The 19,872-nt window shown below is 39.0% G+C and overlaps 1 protein-coding gene across 5 annotated transcripts in view; it reads left to right on the forward strand.

Annotated features, from left to right (window-relative positions):
* The window catches only part of CAB39L (calcium binding protein 39 like), a 131,844-nt gene that overhangs the window by 102,416 nt on the left and 9,556 nt on the right, over positions 1-19,872 (forward strand). For all 5 annotated transcript variants that reach the window (XM_047079519.1, XM_047079540.1, XM_047079549.1 and 2 more), the window contains one exon: positions 11,862-12,005. In XM_047079519.1, coding sequence (XP_046935475.1) covers positions 11,862-12,005 — 144 coding nt within the window. The remainder of the gene's footprint in view (positions 1-11,861; positions 12,006-19,872) is intronic.

Here is a 19,872-nt window from a genome sequence, read left to right on the forward strand (position 1 = left end):
AAGTGGGAAAATGGAAACGGCCACAGGGACTGAACTAAAAAGGGAGAAAGGAGAAAGGAGAGGGTTTAAATTCCATTAAGACTCTCTAAACAGGGGGGAGCGCAGACTCTGAAATTCTGCAGCTCAATACCTGGCAGTGCTCTGGTGAGAAGGGCGAATCCTCAGGAGCAGAGTGAAGTCAGGGGTCTTCGGGCCACACGGGGAAAGGTGGTTCCCCTGCTGGGGAGGCTGTGCGGCCACCTGGTCCCAGCAGACCCCAGAGGACAAACACATTCGCTACTCCAGGAACAAGGTCGTTAAAGGTGAAGCCTGGTGCCAGAGGTGTGTTGTGATTTTCCATAATCCCTGAAACGCTGCTGCTACACTATTTCGTGAACTTTTTCTGGGGCGGGCTGGCACCTGGCCGCAGTCTCGGGGCACCAGCAGCAGCACAATTCCGCGAAAAGTTCCTGGGTGCAGCCGGCACCCAGCCATTGCTCGGTGAGATCCTCCCCTAGAGGGTCTGAGCCGGTTAAAAGCCACAGTCCCTCAGAAGTGAGGAGTCGGGAAACACAGCTGATCTGAGATAAAACTCTGGAGGGAGGTGCCGCCTGGCAGCCTGAAGGCTTGGTCACAGACAGTGTAAAAGCAGGGAGTGCTCCACCTTCTGGAGACAAAGGACAGGTGCGCGATTGCTGGTCAGGTGGAGCAGAGTTCCGATTTGGAGTTTCGGTTCCCGTGTGACGCCATTTTTGCCACTCCCGCGCATGGGCTTAGGCACCTACAGGCACCACAACACTCCACACCAGGAAGCTAAGCAGCGCCATCTAGTGGAGAATGGAGCCGTTACACTAAGCCCCATCCAACTGGGCCAACCTCGCTCTTCAGAAACACAAGTCTCTCCACCTGCTTAGATTATGGACTATAAAGTGCTTCATAGTTTGATTGCTAGAGTAAAATGAAGTAATTTGAATCCCATTTCAGTCTGTTCGCTGGCCCATCTATAAAATTTTCTTTTTTTCTTTTTCTTCTTTTTCATTTCTTTTCTTTTTCTTGAATAAAGAGAAAAATATTTTTATTTTCAATTTTTATTAAAAATATTTTTCTTTAAAATTTGTTTGTATTATATTTTATATTTTTTTGTAAATTTTTCAAATTCTACTTTACTTCCATCATTTCATTTTATTCTATTTCAGTGTATTCATTTTTTCAGATTTTCAAATGTTTTCCTTTTTTTCTTTTTCCCTTTTTGCTCTATCAAGCTGCTTTCAACAACCAGATAAAAACACACCTAGGATCAAACATCATTTATTGGACTTGGGTGTGTGTGTTGTTTTTAATTTTTTAATTTTAATTTTTTTTGTCTTATTCCTTTTCTTCAAAATGACAAAACAAAGGATTTCACCCCAAAAGAGAGAGCAGGAAGAAACAACAGCCAGAGACTTAATCAAGAGAGATACAAGCAAGATGTCTGAACCAGAATTTAGAATCACGATAATAAGAATACTAGCTGGGGTCGAAAATAGATTAGAATCCCTTTCTATGAAGATAAAAGAAGTAAAAGCTAGTCAGGATGAAATAAAAAATGCTATAACTGAGTTATAGCAATCTCGAATGGATGCCACAGTGGCAAAAATGGATGAGGCAGAGCAGCCAATCAGTGATATAGAGAACAAACTTATGGAGAATAATGAAGGAGAAAAAAAGAGGGAGACTAAGTCAAAGAGCACAATTTAAGAATGAGAGATTTCAGTGACTCATTAAAAGGAACAACATCAGAATCATAGGGGTCCCAGAAGATGAAGAGAGAGAAAAAGGGGTAAAGGGTTATGTGAGCAAATCATAGTGGAAAACTTTCCTAACCTGGAGAAAAACACAGACATCAAAATCCAGGAAGCACAGAGGACTCCCATAAGATTCAACAGAAACTGACCATCAACAAGACATATCATAGTCAAATTCACAAATTACTCAGGCAAGGAAAGAATCATTAAAGCAGCAAGGGAAAAAAAGTTCTTAACTTACAAGGGAATACAGATCAGGTTTGCAGCAGAAACTTGGCAGGCCAGAAAGGAGTGGGAGGATATAGTCAATGTGCTGAATTGGAAAAATATGCAGCCAAGAATTCTTTATGCAGCAAGGCTGTCATTTAAAATAGAAGGAGAGATTAAAAGTTTCCCAGACAAAAATTAAAGGAGTTCATGCCCACTAAACCAACGCTGCAAGAGATTTTAAGGGGGACTCTCTGAGGTGAGAAAAGATAGATAAATAAATAAATAAATAAATACCCAAAGCAACAAATTTTAGAAAGGACCAGAGAACACCACCAGAAACTCCAACTCTATAAGAAACATAATTGCAATAAACTCATAACTTTCAGTACTCACTCTAAACGTCAATGGACTAAATACTCCCATCAAAAGACACACGGTAACAATGGATAAAAAACAAGAGCCATCAATATGCTGGAGACCCTCTTTAGACCTAAAGACATCTTTATATTGAAATTAAGGGGGGGGCGCCTGGGTGGCGCAGTCGGTTAAGCGTCCGACTTCAGCCAGGTCACGATCTCGCGGTCCGGGAGTTCGAGCCCCGCGTCAGGCTCTGGGCTGATGGCTCAGAGCCTGGAGCCTGCTTCCGGTTCTGTGTCTCCCTCTCTCTCTGCCCCTCCCCCGTTCATGCTCTGTCTCTCTCTGTCCCAAAAATAAATAAACGTTGAAAAAAAAAATTAAAAAAAAAAGAAATTAAGGGGATGGAGAACGATCTATCATGCTAATGGTCGACAAAAGAAAGCCAGAGTAGCCATACTTATATCAGACAATCTAGACTTACAAATAAAGGCTGTGACAAGAGATGAAGAAGGGTTTTATATCATATTAAGGGGTCTATCCACCAAGAAGACCTAATAATTGTAAACATTTATGCTCCAAATGTGGGAAAACCCAAATATATAAATCAATCACAAATACAAAGACTTATTGATAATAATACCGTAATAGTAGGGGACTTCAAAACCCCGCTGACAGCAATGGACAGATCATCTAAATCAGAAAATCAACAAGAAAACAATGGCTTTGAATGATACACTGGACCAGATAGACTTGACAGATATATTCAGAACATTTCATCCTAAAGCAGAATATGCATTCTTCTCCAGTGCACATGGAACATCCTCCAGAATAGATCACATACTGGGACACAAATCCGCCATCAAATGGTACAAAATATAACGTGCATATTTTCAAACCACAATGCTATGAAACTCAAAATCAACCACAAGAAAAAATTTGGAAAGGTAACAAATACTTGGAGACTAAAGAACATCCGACTAAAGAATTAATGGGCTAACCAAGAAGTTAAGGAAGAAATTAAAAAGTACATGGAAGCCAGTGAAAATCATAACACCACAGCCTCAAACCTCTGTGATGCAGGTTCCCATAAGAGGGAAGTACATAGCAATCCAGACCCTCCTAAAGAAGGAAGAAAGGTCTCAGATACACAACCTAACCTTACACCTTAAAGAGCTGGAAAAAGAATAGCAAATAAAACCCGAAACCAGCAGAAGACAGGAAATAATAAAGATTAGAGCAGAAATCAATGCCATCGAAACCAAAAAACAGTAGAGCAGATCAATGAAACCAGAAGCTGGTTCTTTGAATGAATTAACAAAACTGATAAACCACTAGCCAGTTTGACCAAAAAGAAAAAGGAAAGGACCCAAATAAATAAAATCAAGAACAAAAGAGGAGAGATCACAACCAACACAGCAAAATAAAAATAATAATAAGAGAATATTATGAGCAATTATACGCCAATTAAATGGGCAATCTGGAAGAAATGGACAAATTCCTAGAAACATATACACTACCAAAACTGAAACAGGAAGAAACAGAGAATTTGAACAGACCCATAACCAGTAAAGAAATCGAATGAGGAATCAAAAATCTCCCCCCCAAAAAAAACAAGAGTCCAGGGCCAGATGGCTTTCCAGGGGAATTCTACCAAACATTTAAGGAAGAGTTAACACGTACTCTCTTGAAGCTGTCCCAAAGAATAGAAATGGAAGGAAAACTTCCAAACTCTTTCTATGAAGCCAGCATGACCTTGATTCCAAAACCAGACAAAGACCCCACTAAAAAGGAGAACTATAGACCAATTTCCCTGATGAACATGTATGCAAAAATCCTCAAGAAAATATTAGCCAACCGGATCCAACAATACATTAAAAATTTTTTCACCATGACCAAGCGGGATTTATACCTGGGATGCAGGGCTGGTTCAATATCCGCAAAATAATCAATGTGATTCATCACATCAATAAAAAAAGGACAAGAACCATATGATCCTCTCAATAGATGCAGAGAAAGCATTTGACAAAATACAGCATCCTTTCTTGATACAAACCCTCAAGAAAGTAGGGAGAGAAGGATCATACCTCGAGATCTTAAAAGCCATATATGAAAGACCCAACGCTAATATCATCCTCAATGGGAAAAACTGAGAGCTTTCCCCCTAAGGTCAGGATCAAGACAGGGATGTTCACTCTCACCACTGTTATTCAACATAGTATTGGAAGTCTTAGCCTCTGCAATCAGACAACACAAAGAAATAAAAGGCATCCAAATGGGCCGGGAGGAGGTCAAACTTTCACTCTTTGCAGATGACATGATACTCTATATGGAAAACCCAAAAGATTCCATGCTGATCCATGAATTCAGCAAAGTGGCAGGATATAAAATCAATGCACAGAAATCGGTTGCATTCCTATACACCGACAATGAAGCAACAGAAAGAGAAATCAAGGAATCGATCCCATGTACAATTTCACCAAAACCCATAAAATACCTAGGAATAAATCTAACCAAAGAGGTGAAAAGTCTATACACTGAAAACTATAGAAAGCTTATGAAAGAAATTGAAGAAGACACAAAAACACGGAAAAATTTTCCATGCTCCTGGATAGGAAGAACAAATATTGTTAAAATGTAGCTACTACCCAAAGCAATCTACATATTGAATGCAATCCCTATCAAAAAAACACCAGCATTCTTCACAGAGCTAGAACAAACAATCCTAAAATTTGTATGGAACCAGAAAAGCCCCTGAATAGCCAAAGCAATCTTGAAAAAGAAAACCAAAGCAGGAGGCATGACAATCCTCCTGAAGCAAGGATTGCCTCTTGAAGCAAGACTTCAAGCTGTATTACAAGGCTGTAATCATCAAGACAGTATGGTATTGGCACAAAAGCAGACACACAGATCAATGGAACAGAATAGAGAACTGAGAAATGGACCCACAAACGTATGGCCATCTAATCTTTGACAACGCAGGAAAGAATATCCAATGGAATAAAGACAGTCTCTTCAGTAAGTGGTGCTGGGAAAACTGGACAGCAACATGCAGAAAAATGAACCTGGACCACTTTCTTACACCATACCCCAAAACACACTCAAAATGGATGAAAGACCTAAATGTAAGACAGGAAGCCATCAAAATCCTTCAGGAGAAAGCAGGCAAACACCTCTTTGACCTTGGCCTCAGCAACTTCTTACTTAATGCATCTCCGGAGGCAAGGGAAACAAAAGCAAAAATGAACTATTGGGACCTCATCAAAATAAAAAGCTTCTGCACAGGGAAGGAAACAATCAGCAAAACTAAAAGGCAACCGACGGAATGGGAGAAGATATGTGTAAACGACATATCAGGTAAAGGGTTAGTATCCAAAATCTATAAAGAACGTATCAAACTCAACACCCAAAAAACAAATAATCCAGTGAAGAAATGGGCAAAAGACATGAAGAGACACTTCTCCAAAGAAGACATCCAAATGGCCAACCAACACATGAAAAAAATGTTCAACATCACTCATCATCAGGGAAATACAAATCAAAACCACAATGAGGTACCACCTGACACCTGTCAGAATGGCTAACATTAACAACTCAGGCAACAACAGATGTTGGCAAGGATGTGGAGAAAGGATCTCTTTTGCACTGCTAGTAGGAGTGCAAACTGGTGCAGCCACTCTGGAAAACAGTACGGAGGTTCCTCAAAAAATTAAAAAATAGAATGACCCTACAACCCAGCAATTGCACTACTAGGTATTTATCCAAGGGATATAGGTATGCTGTTTCGAAGGGACACATGCACCCCAATGTTTATAGCAGCGCTATCAACAATAGCCAAAGTATGGAAAGAGGCCTAATGTCCATCGGTGGATGAATGGATAAAGAAGATGGGGTATATATACAATGGAGTATTACTCAGTGATCAAAAAGAATGAAATCCTGCCATTTGCAACTATGTGGATGGAACTAGAGGGTATTATGCTAAGCGAAATTAGTCAGAGAAAGGCATATCATATGACTTCACTCATATGAGGACTTTAAGACACAAAACAGATGAACATAAGGGAAGGGAAGCAAAAATAATGCAGAAACAGGAAGGGGGACAAAACCTAAGAGAGTCTTTAATATGGAGAATAAACAGAGGGTTACTGGAGGGTTTGTGGGAGGGGGGGATGGGCTAAATGGGTAAGGGGCATTAAGGAATCTACTGAAATCATTGTTGCACGATATGCTAACTAACTTGGATGTAAATTAAAAAGATAGATTCTCTCTCTTCCTCTCTGTCTCTCCCCCACTCACTTTCTCTTAAGAAAAAAAAAAGATAAAGCGTATGTACAATATAGAAATTGTTGAAATGAATACTAAAGAGTTGGCTCTTTTGAATGCTAGACTGTAGGCAGACATCACTATTCAAGGAGAGAGCCTGTCAAATACTGTGTATTTAGTAGAAAACTATTGTTTTGGAGAGCTCCGCTGGTGCATTATTGGTTTTTCTTTTTGAGAATTAGGTCTGGGGTAGCAGTATGTTCTGTTTTGACACAGCTATTTATATCTCTGAATTCTGTAATATTTTGCACATAGATGTTTCATCATTTTAGAAATCAAGAGAGTTTAGGTTAAGAGTATACTTAGAGTATTCTTTAAGTGATAAACTGTCTTAAAGCTCGGCTGTTTTCTAACTCCAAAGCTACCAACCGTCTTTTGTTAATCTTATTCTTAATTTTCGTGAGCTACCTTGAGATGCTTGGATTCCTGGTGTCAATAAAAAATAATTAACAAAGAAATTCCTTCCCCTCACATGACAGAGCTTAGGAATTTATTTCTTATCTTCTTCAGAGCCTGGTATTTAATTATTAGAGGGAAAGATTATAATTCAAAAGAAGCTTGGTAGAATTTGGGGGTTATTTTTTGGCTCTGGTCAATTTCATTAAAACACTAAGTTAAAAGAAACTCTTATTATTTCCACTTGCTTTGGTTCTACTTTGTAATATATAAGCCTATAAAATGAAATTTAGAGAACTAAAAACAATTTTTTTCCATTTTACCTAGTATAGTATTGTGTTAAATGCTTTGTATTATGATGAAATGCAGCATTTTGTCATTGTCAGTATTAATTAAAATAGATTAAATTTAATGGCTAAAAGAGTCAGTGTAGTTGGTAAATAATTTAACACAATTGCTTGTTTCATAAAACTAGTGAAATTATATTAGCAGAGGCTAGGTTGGATAGAGTTTATATGTATGCATACTCATGGAATAAAAATTAAAGTGACTTAATCTGAATTTAACTCATAAATGTCACTTCAGCAAATTATTGAGTGTGTGTGTACATGCAAATTAGGGGTAAATTTTTTTAGTGAAATTTCTTTGTTGCTGAAAGACCTTTTGATATGTGTATGTGTGTATAGTAATATGTATATGTATTTGTGTATATATGATGTGTATTTTATTGGATTTTTATATATGTTTTATATAAATATATCTTTATATATCAATGTAGAAGCTGTATCTATATCTATCTATAGATGTAGAAAGCTCTGTAAAGAAGCCTATCTATATCTGTATATGCCCATGTATATCTTAGGTGGGTGTATCTTACATCCACATATATGTCGTGTCAGTTTTACAACCCAAAAGAGGTTTGTGGTTTGTTTTTTGTTTTTTGTTTTGTTTTTTGGGGTGTTTTGTTTTGTTTTGTTTTGTTTTTGGTTTTTTTTTTTTTTTGAGAGTCTGGAAGCCATACTGCTGACCCATAAACATGCCAGAAGACAGCACGCCTATTGCCCTGTCACCAGGGAAATTAACCCTGGTACTTCTCTCCAAGCTGCAAGCACTTGCTTGTCAGAGAGATAAGAGTTTTATTTAATTCTCTTTATTAGTGAATAAAGGCAATTAGTTAAAACAAATAGCTACCTCAGTGGACAGGTGGGTTCAGAGTGAAATGTGAAGGGTGCACAGCAAAAGGCACTGTCAAGTCCCCTTACAGAGAACAGGTTACCTTTCATCTTGAGAAGATACGCATGTAACGGGTTGCAGCTGCATGGCAGTATAAGTAAGGTGGAATTTTATGTGTCTTCGTGATGTCTTTTTCACACATTACCTACAATGATGTGCTGTGGATGTGCTTATTCAGTAATCAAACTGCTTGCTTTCTTTTCTACATTTTGTCAACTTTATTTCCCCAACAGTATCCATGCACATCACACAGTTAAGTTGTAAAGGGTACAAACACAAACATGATTTGATAGATGCCCTTACGTTCTAAAGAGGCAAGTGGGGCGCCTGGGTGGCTCAGTCGGTAAAGCGTCTGACTTCGGCTCAGGTCACGATCTTGCGGTCCGTGAGTTCGAGCCCCGTGTCGGGCTCTGTGCTGACTGCTCAGAGCCTGGAGCCTGTTTCCGATTCTGTGTCTCCCTCTCTCTCTGCCCCTCCCCCGTTCATGCTGTGTCTCTCTCTGTCTCAAAAGTAAATAAACGTTAAAATTTTTTTTTTTTTTAAATAAAGAGGCAGGTGAGTCTGTACTGTAAGGCAGTGAGTACTGCTGAGGAAAAACAACGCAGAGCAACAGGGGAGAAAGTTGAGCTCTTAGAAACTGAACGTAGAATGGTGGTCCCCAGGCACTGGCCGGCAGGGAGATGAGAGGTGTTGGTCAATGGGTACAAACTTTCAGTTATGAGAAGACTAAGTCCTAGGATCCGATGTCCAGCATGGTGACTATAGTTAAGAATACTGTGTCGCGTATTTGAAACTTGCCGAGAGTAGATCTTAAGCATTCTCATCACACACCAAACCAAAGGGTAACTGTGAGGTGATGGATGTGTTAATTAACGTGATTGTGGTAAATGTTTTACAGCGTATACATATTTGAAATGATTGTGACGTACACTTCAAGTATAGACAGTTTTGTCAGTTATATCTGAATAAAGCCAGGGGAAACATTGGGAGCAAAGAGAGTGCAGCCACAGGGGCAGAAGAATGAGGAGTAAGTGGGGCTCCAAGGAAAGGAAGTAGAAGTGACTCAGGAGCACAGAGGGCTTTGAATGCTATCCTAAGGAGTTTAATTTTTTCCCCCTAAATTTATTGGCATCCAGGGATTTGTTTATTCATTCACTCCTGAAGTGGAATTGGTAACATGAATGGGGCTGATCTTCAGGAAGATGTGTTTGACACTGCATGCAGGGTGGATTGGATTGGGTCTGCATTGAGGAAGGGACCACTCTGCGTGCTGCCGCAGGAGCCCGGCGAGAGGCCCTGAGGGCTGGAAAGAGGATGCTGGCAATAAAAGTAGAAGGAAAGATGTTCGAGACATTGATAAACAGAAAATTGGCAGACCGTGGATGTAGATTTGATGCAACGGCGGAGCGAAAGAAGAAGCCGAGGAGGACTTCAACTCTGCCCTAGGGACCTGGCTGGCAGTGGTGTCATTAACAAAGCAGGAAAGGAAGGGTTTCAGAGAAGCTGAGTGTGATTAGCTAGCCAAGTGTTCTACTGGGCCTCCAGGCAGGCAGTTAGAAACTTTGGTATATATATTAAAAAAAAAGGGGGGGGGGTAGGGGTTGCCTGGGTGGCTCAGTCAGTTGATTTCAGTCTTGATTTCAGCTCAGGTCATGATCCTAGGGTCGTGGCCTTGAGCCCTGTGTTGGGCTCTGTGCTGAATGTAGAACCTGCTTGAGAATCTTTCTCTCTCTCTCTCTCTCTCTCTCTCTCTCTCTCTCTCTCTCTCTCTCTCCCAACACCCCCTCCCCCAACTCACACTGTCTCTCTGTCTCTCAAAGTAAAAAAAAGAAAAAGTAACGTTGTTATAGAGCTTAGGAAAGAAACTGGGACTTGAAATACAGGTTTGGGAGACATCTTCCTAGATATTACAGTTGAAGCCTTGGGTGTAGGTAAGACTGAAGAGGGAGAAAAGATCAGAGATTCAAGATACCGCTTGGAAAATTCCTACATAAGGAGGGCAGTAACACAGGAGCAAAGAAATAAGCTGCAAGAGATAAGGAGCCAGAAGAATTCAGTGGCCTTGAAACCAGGGGCAAAGAAAGTTTCCAGAAGAGGGGCAGTTAGCTCTAGATGTGGCAGAGATATTAAGGAAAACGAAGATGAACAGTTTACACGATGGCTGTCCCATGTTTGAGAATACCCAGCTAACATCCATCACTGCCCATCATTTCCTTTTGTGCGCTAAAATAACTTTAAGGTGTGTAGTTCTTAGTTGTTAAATAGACAGCCAGATGCACACCCTCACACACACACACACACACACACACACACACATCACTGCACACACATGTCTGGGGTTCTGTTGCTAGACAGTATTGTGATAGACAGCCAGCTCAAAGTTTCATGTGCTTTCTCCTCCCATCCAGGATTTCTGTAACTATCTGTACAATAGATTACTATCCTGAGGCATCCAGAAAAGGTCTGGTGAATAGGAGAACTCAAAAATAAGTATATCATGTGTAAAGCTGTGTGAAGGGTACATTTCAGTTGCCTGGTTGCTGAAGCTTTAGGATCTCTACCACTACATGAGAATAAAAAGTTGATGAGGTAGAGAACATTCAGTGATGCTACTAGAGGCTCTCCCACTATTCTCATTTTTGGTATTTTTATTTCGTTTTAAAGTCTGTCTTAGTCTGTTTGGGCTGCTACAACAAAAATACCACAGACTGGGAGGCTGGGCAGCCCAAGATCAAGGGGCCAGCAGCAAGAGAGCTCTCTGGGGTCTCTTTCATAAGAGCACCAGCCCCATTCATGCAATTCTACCTTCCTAAAGGCCCCACCTCCTAATACCATCACATTTGGGGTTAGGATTCCAACATACAGATTTTAGGGAGGCACAGACATTCAGTTCATAACATGGAATAATGCTGCATTTGGGGGGAACCATTAATTTGTTACAAGAAAATGTTTTGCTTTACTTTTTTATAAAAACTTGCTGTACATATTAAACTTCATGTGGATTCAGGGTCAATGATTTTTTTTTTCTTGGGTATCTAGCAGGTTTTGTAATAAAAGTTAGGCGGAAGGTAAGATTCACTTAATGGAACCTATTTGCCCAGTAAGCTACTAGAGTACATTTATTCAGGGAAGGGAGGTATAACCGTAGAATCAATTTTGGTATTCTTTTTTCTAGCACAATGCCTAAGAAGCAATGTAGTACTGGGAAGCAAGATTAAAGTAAGCGAGGAAAATAATAAATTCATTTTGGGCTATCTCTGGATGAAAGCTACAGAGAGAGCTTTTTTAAGCTGCAGCAATGACTGGCTTTTAAAAAAGAGGCAGAAATGCATTAATCACTGAGTTTAGCAAAACTGTGTGAAAAGCTTAAAATAACTTGATAACCACTCCTTTCATGCCTGTGCTAAATGTAAGATGCATGTAATAAAGACTCTCAGTTTTTTTCACGTCAACATTCCTAACCACATTTATAGTTTGTTTTTCAGGGAAAAGTGCCATATATTTTGAATCAGATGGCTCTCAGATTATTGCTTTAATTTTGTGTTTGTTTGTTTGTTTGTTTGTTTGTTTGTTTTGTAGCTGCTAGGTGAACTGATCCTGGACCGACACAACTTTGCCATTATGACAAAGTACATCAGCAAGCCGGAGAACCTCAAACTGATGATGAACCTCCTTCGAGATAAAAGTCCCAACATTCAGTTTGAAGCCTTCCATGTCTTTAAGGTAAAGTGCAACAGAAATAACGTGGGCATTTGCTTTTCACTTTCAAATGGCTAACTCCCTGCTGTTTACTCTCCTTTATACTTGAGAGAAAATGAAATAGGCAGTTTTTCTGTTTTGTGTGACTTGGATGAAATTTTAGAGTTATTTTAATGAATGCCCATTTGTTTCTAATCCCTATCTCTAAATATTTTCATTTTTTCCACTGAGAAAATAGGTGGATACTGTTTCCCAAACGTTACTAAAATAATCAGCGATAGAGCCAGAACCCAAATCCCAAGGGTCGGAATTATTGAATGCTTTGCTTTCTGCCTTAAGTGTTTTTTTGAACCTTAAATGAAGCATTGAAGAAACAGTGGGGCACTACTCACTTTCATTACTTGTTTAGAAATTTTTTTTTTAAATATGTTTTGCTGTGAATGGAAACTAGTTCCCCATAACACCAGCTTCTTTCTAACATTTTTTCTTTGATGTAAGAGTGACAAAATGGCCTTCTAGTAATTTTAGACAACATACTTTTTTAAAGCATGGTAGGAGAAATCTGTAATCTGTAATCCCATACTTGTGATCAAACTATTGTAAAGATTTTAGTTAACTTTATTTTCCTGTGCTCATATTTGAAGGTTTTTTTTTCTGCAGCTGTATTCACATGGTACACAAAATTGATATCCCGATTTTATCACTTAGTGCTATGCCAGAAGTGGTGAACATTAATTCATTGTTGTTATATATGGGTTTTAGAGCCAGTAGTTTTATTAGCATTATAGTTTATCATTGGATTTATTTACTCTAGTTTACTTGAATAGTCCTCTGTTATTTATATTTAGGTTGTTTCCATTTTCCCCACTGTAAGGAATGCTGTCATGAGCATTTTCTATATCCAGCCAGTTTTTTTTTCCATATTTGGGATTATTTTCTTAGGATAGATTATCTGGAGGGGTGCCTGAGGGGCTCAGTTGGTTAAGTGTAGGACTCTCGGTTTCCTCTCAGGTCATGATCTCACGGTTTGTAGGTTAGAGCCTCACATCAATTCTGCGCTGGCTGTGCAAAGCCTGCTTGGAATTCTCTCTCCCTCTCTCTGCCCCTCCCCCGCTTGCATGCTTACACATGTGCAAACTCTCTCTCAAAATTGTTTTAAAAGGGATTAAAAAAGGATAAATATCTCTGGAGTAAAATTAAGAGTCAAGGGGGTTCCAGGCTTTTTTTGGATCTTTATGGTGTTTATTCGGTGACTGAATTTATAAGTCTAAAAATGGGAGACATGACAGTTTATAAGGTATGTAGCTGTTGCTTTGAGAGGTTTAAAAAAAAAAAAAAAAGCTTAGTCCATCTTTCAGCCATCGGGTCTTTTTTGGCCAGAGAGCCGTTAGAGAAATTCAAATACCAAATTAATTTATAAATTCCATTCAATTATGTTCAAAATCGCTACAGGACTTCTCATGGAACTTGGCAAGCTGATTCTGAAAGTTATGTGGTAGAACAATGGTCTAAGGTTAGCTATGGCAATTTTAAATTTTTTTTTTTCCACGTTTATTTATTTTTGGGACAGAGAGAGACAGAGCATGAACGGGGGAGGGGCAGAGAGAGAGGGAGACAAAGAATCGGAAACAGGCTCCAGGCTCTGAGCCATCAGCCCAGAGCCCGACGCGGGGCTCGAACTCACGGACCGTGAGATCGTGACCTGGCTGAAGTCGGACGCTTAACTGACTGCGCCACCCAGGCGCCCCAGCTATGGCAATTTTAAAAAAGAGCAAGGTAGGGGAATCCACTCTACCAGATACTGAGACTTAAGATTTATAGTAAATGAAGACAGTATTGTATTGGCATAGAGATAGATAAATAAAACAACAAAACCGAGGTAGAGGGCCCAGAAGTAAACCTGTACAAACATGAAACGGTTTTGATAGTGGAAGAATTATAAATCAGTTGAGAATAGGTTAACTGTTTAATAAATGCTTCTAGAGTAATGGATTTCATCCATGGAGAGAAAACCCTACACTATACCCTCCACTATACTCAGAAATAAATTCTCGGTAAAGATCTGCACTTGAAAAGCAAAACTTTTTAACTTTTAGAAGAGAAAATAAGAGACTGTCTTTATGATGTATAGGAGGGAAGAATTCTTTAAACAGAATGTAGAATCACAAAACATAATAGGAAGTATTTAGTTAACTACATCAAAATAGACACCTTTCCAGCGAAAACATCCAGATGGCTAACACACATGAAAAAATGCTCAACATCACTCATCATCAGGGAAACACAAACCAAAACCACAATGAGATACCACCTGACACCTGTCAGAATGGCTAACATTAACAACTCAAGAACAACAGATGTTGGCGAGGATGCAGAGAAAGAGGATGTCTTTTGCACTGCTGGTGGGAATGCAAGCTGGTGCAGACACTCTGGAAAACAGTATGGAAGCTCCTCAAAAAATTAAAAATAGAAATACCCTACGATCCAGCAATTGCACTAGTAGGTATTTATCCAAGAGATACAGGTGTGCTGTTTCGAAGGGGCACATGCATCCCCGTGTTTTACCAACAATAGCCAAAGTATTGAAAGAGCCCAAATGTCCATTGATGGATGAATGGATAAAGAAGATATGGTATATATATACAATGGAGTATTACTCAGCAATCAAAAAGAATGAAATCCTGCCATTTGCAACTATGTGGATGGAATTGGAGGGTATTACACTAAGCGAAATTAGTCAGTCAGAAAGACAAATATCATATGACTTCACTCATATGTGGAATTTAAGATACAAATCAGGTGAACATAAGGGAAGGGAAGCAATAATAATATAAAAACAGGCAGGGGGGACAAAACAGATGAGACTCCTAAAAATGGAGAACAAACTGAGGGTTGCTGGCGGTGTTGTGGGTGGGAGGATGGCTAAATGGGCAAGGAGCACTAAGGAGAACACTTGTTGGGATGAGCACTGGGTGTTATATATAGGGGATGAATCACTACATTCCACTCCAGAAACCATTATTGCACTATATGCTAACTAACGTGGATATAAGTGAAAAATAAATAAATAAATAAATAAATAAATAAATAAATAAATAAAATTTTTTAAAAAGAATAAGCAAAGTGAAAAGATAGAATGTGACACATATAACTGGCAAATCATTTGGAAAGACAATTCTATAGAAAAATGGGCAAAGGATGCAAGTTGGTAACTTACAGATGAGAAAGCCTGATTGGTCAATAACTAGGTGGAGATGATCATCTTACTAAGTAACATTGGAAATGGCCATTGAAATATCAATGAGATATCATTTTACATTTTCATAATGGCAATATGTTTAAGTCTGACAATAGCAAATATTGGTAAGGTTGGACAGCAGTGGAAGCTGTCCTACACTGTAAGTTAGCACAACCACTTTGGAGAGCAATTTAGCAAATTAAAGAACTGAAGTATGCGTATCTTTCAATCCTGAACTCTCATTTCTCAGCAATTGTTTTAAGTTTCTTTATTTTTGAGAGAGAGAGAGTGTGTGTGCAAGGGAGAGAGAAGGGAGGGAGAGAATTCCAAGCAGGCTCCACAGTGTCAGCAGTAGCCCGACATGGGGCTGGATCCCACGAACTGTGAGATCATGACCTGAGCCAAAATCAAGAGTTGGACACTGAGCCAACGGAGCCTCTCAGGTGCTCCTCTCAGCAAGTTTTTAGAGACATTCTTGCACATGTGCATGAGGAATCATGTACAAAAATATTTATCACAACATTGTTTAGAATGGTGTAAAATGAGAGAAAAAACCCACAAATGGGCATCAACAGGAGATGGGGAAAATAAATCGTGCTATATTCATACAGTAGGATATAGTAATGGGTTAAAATTAATTGAGTCATACCTATCAGCGGGGACAAATCCCAAACACTGAATCAAATAAGGAAATGTTAAAAGGATGTTATTTATTTAAAGGTTGAAACCATGCAAAACAGCACTGTATATGGATTCATACTTCTGCAGCTATAGTCTGAAAACCTGTATGGGGATGATAAATACCAAATCCAGGATAGCAGTCACCTCAGTGGGGAGGGTTAGGGAGGAGAATGGTATCATGAGGAGGTGACCAAGAGCCTCTAATTACAACTGTAATGTTTTAGTAAAAAATCTGCAGGCAAGTATGCCAAAAATCTTAGATTTTTTTTTCTTCTTACCCAATTCTTTCTTTCTTTCTTTTCTTTTCTTTTCTTTTCTTTCTTTCTTTCTTTCTTTCTTTCTTTCTTTCTTTCTTTCTTTTTCTTTTTCTTTCTTTCTTTTAATATATGAAATTTATTGTCAAATTGGTTTCCATACAACACCCAGTGCTCATCCCAAAAGGTGCCCTCCTCAATACCATCACCCACACTCCCCTCCCTCCCACCCCCCATCAACCCTCAGTTTGTTCTCAGTTTTTAAGAGTCTCTTATGCTTTGGCTCTCTCCCACTCTAACCTCTTTTTTTTTTTTCCTTCCCCTCCCCCATGGGTTTCTGTTAAGTTTCTCAGGATCCACATAAGAGTGAAACCATATGGTATCTGTCTTTCTCTGTATGGCTTATTTCACTTAGCATAACACTCTCCAGTTCCATCCACGTTGCTACAAAGGGCCATATTGCATTCTTTCTCACTGCCACGTAGTACTCCTTGTGTATATAAACCACAATTTCTTTATCCATTCATCAGTTGATGGACATTTAGGCTCTTTCCATAATTTGGCTATTGTTTTTTTGTTTTTTTGTTTTTTGTTTTTTTTTTTTTGCAGAGCATATATATTTTATTCTCTATAGTAGAAATCATCTGGTTACTCAAAATTCAGTCTTTACCTTACTATGCAATATTAGTGATAACTGTAAACATTTATGATTTCTGAATTATACACATGAATTCTTTTTTTATATATATATATATGAAATTTATTGACAAATTGGTTTCCATACAACACCCAGTGCTCATCCCAAAAGGTGCCCTCCTCAATACCCACCACCCACCCTCCCCTCCCTCCCACCCCCCATCAACCCTCAGTTTGTTCTCAGTTTTTAACAGTCTCTTATGCTTTGGCTCTCTCCCACTCTAACCTCTTTTTTTTTTTTTTCCTTCCCCTCCCCCATGGGTTCCTGTTAAGTTTCTCAGGATCCACATAAGAGTGAAACCATATGGTATCTGTCTTTCTCTGTATGGCTTATTTCACTTAGCATCACACTCTCCAGTTCCATCCACGTTGCTACAAAAGGCCATATTTCATTTTTTCTCATTGCCACGTAGTATTCCATTGTGTATATAAACCACAATTTCTTTATCCATTCATCAGTTGATGGACATTTAGGCTCTTTCCATAATTTGGCTATTGTTGAGAGTGCTGCTATAAACATTGGGGTACAAGTGCCCCTGTGCATCAGCACTCCTGCATCCCTTGGGTAAATTCCTAGCAGTGCTAGTGCTGGGTCATAGGGTAGGTCTATTTTTAATTTTTTGAGGAACCTCCACACTGTTTTCCAGAGTGGCTGCACCAGTTTGCATTCCCACCAACAGTGCAAGAGGGTTCCCGTTTCTCCACATCCTCTCTAGCATCTATAGTCTCCTGATTGGTTCATTTTGGCCACTCTGACTGGCGTGAGGTGATCACTGAGTGATGGTTTTGATTTGTATTTCCTTGATGAGGAGCGACATTGAGCATCTTTTCATGTGCCTGTTGGCCATCCAGATGTCTTCTTTAGAGAAGTGTCTATTCATGTTTTCTGCCCATTTCTTCACTGGATTATTCGTTTTTGGGGTGTGGAGTTTGGTGAGCTCTTTATAGATTTTGGATACTAGCCCTTTGTCCGATATGTCATTTGCAAATATCTTTTCCCATTCCATTGGTTGCCTTTTAGTTTTGTTGGTTGTTTCCTTTGCTGTGCAGAAGCTTTTTATCTTCATAAGGTCCCAATAGTTCATTTTTGCTTTTAATTCCCTTGCCTTTGGGGATGTGAAGTAAGAAATTGCTACGGCTGAGGTCAGAGAGGTCTTTTCCTGCTTTCTCCTCTAGGGTTTTGATGGTTTCCTGTCTCACATTTAGGTCCTTTATCCATTTTGAGTTTATTTTTGTGAATGGTGTGAGAAAGTGGTCTAGTTTCAACCTTCTGCAGGTTGCTGTCCAGTTCTCCCAGCACCATTTGTTAAAGAGACTGTCTTTTTTCCATTGGATATTCTTTCCTGCTTTGTCAAAGATGAGTTGGCCATACGTTTGTGGGTCTAGTTCTGGGGTTTCTATTCTATTCCATTGGTCTTTGTGTCTGTTTTTGTGCCAATATCATGCTGTCTTGATGATTACAGCTTTGTAGTAGAGGCTAAAGTCTGGGATTGTGATGACTCCTGCTTTGGTCTTCTTCTTCAAAATTACTTTGGCTATTCAGGGCCTTTTGTGGTTCCATATGAATTTTAGGATTGCTTGTTCTAGCTTCGAGAAGAATGCTAGGGCAATTTTGATTGGGATTGCATTGAATGTGTAGATAGCTTTGGGTAGTATTGACATTTTGACGGTATTTATTCTTCCAATCCATGAGCATGGAATGTTTTTCCATTTCTTTATGTCTTCTTCAATTTCCTTCATAAGCTTTCTATAGTTTTCAGCATACAGATCTTTTACATCTTTGGTTAGATTTATCCCTAGGTATTTTATGCTTCTTGGTGCAGTTGTGAATGGGATCAGTTTCTTTATTTGTCTTTCTGTTGCTTCATTATTAGTGTATAAGAATGCAACTGATTTCTGTGCATTGATTTTGTATCCTGCAACTTTGCTAAATTCATGTATCAGTTCTAGCAGACTTTTGGTGGTGTCTATCGGATTTTCCATGTATAATAATCATGTCATTTGCAAAAAGTGAAAGCTTGACTTCATCTTTGCCAATTTTGATGCCTTTGATTTCCTTTTGTTGTCTGATTGCTGATGCTAGAACTTCCAACACTGTGTTAAACAACAGCGGTGAGAGTGGACATCCCTGTCGTGTTCCTGATCTCAGGGAAAAAGCTCTCAGTTTTTCCCCATTGAGGATGATGTTAGCTGTGGGCTTTTCATAAATGGCTTTTATGATGTTTAAGTATGTTCCTTCTATCCCGACTTTCTCGAGGGTTTTTATTAAGAAAGGATGCTGAATTTTGTCAAAGGCTTTTTCTGCATCGATTGACAGGATCATATGGTTCTTATCTTTTCTTTTATTAATGTGATGTATCACGTTGATTGATTTGCGAATGTTGAACCAGCCCTGCATCCCAGGGATGAATCCCACTTGATCATGGTGAATAATTCTTTTTATATGCTGTTGAATTCAGTTTGCTAGTATCTTATTGAGAATTTTTGCATCCATATTCATCAGGGATATTGGCCTGTAGTTCTCTTTTTTTACTGGGTCTCTGTCTGGTTTAGGAATCAAAGTAATACTGGCTTCATAGAATGAGTCTGGAAGTTTTCCTTCCCTTTCTATTTTTTGGAATAGCTTGAGAAGGATAGGTATTATCTCTGCTTTAAACGTCTGGTAGAACTCCCCTGGGAAGCCATCTGGTCCTGGACTCTTATTTGTTGGGAGATTTTTGATAACCGATTCAATTTCTTCACTGGTTATGGGTCTGTTCAAGCTTTCTATTTCCTCCTGATTGAGTTTTGGAACTGTGTGGGTGTTTAGGAATTTGTCCATTTCTTCCAGGTTGTTCAGTTTGTTGGCATATAATTTTCCATAGTATTCCCTGATAATTGCTTGTATCTCTGAGGGATTGGTTGTAATAATTCCATTTTCATTCATGATTTTATCTATTTGGGTCATCTCCCTTTTCTTTTTGAGAAGCCTGGCTAGAGGTTTATCAATTTTGTTTATTTTTTCAAAAAACCAACTCTTGGT

The sequence above is a fragment of the Lynx rufus genome, unplaced genomic scaffold (assembly GCF_022079265.1).
Source record: "Lynx rufus isolate CCGP_SWC_20201006 ecotype Redwood Valley unplaced genomic scaffold, mLynRuf1.p SCAF_1, whole genome shotgun sequence".
Classification (NCBI taxonomy): Eukaryota; Metazoa; Chordata; class Mammalia; order Carnivora; family Felidae; genus Lynx; species Lynx rufus.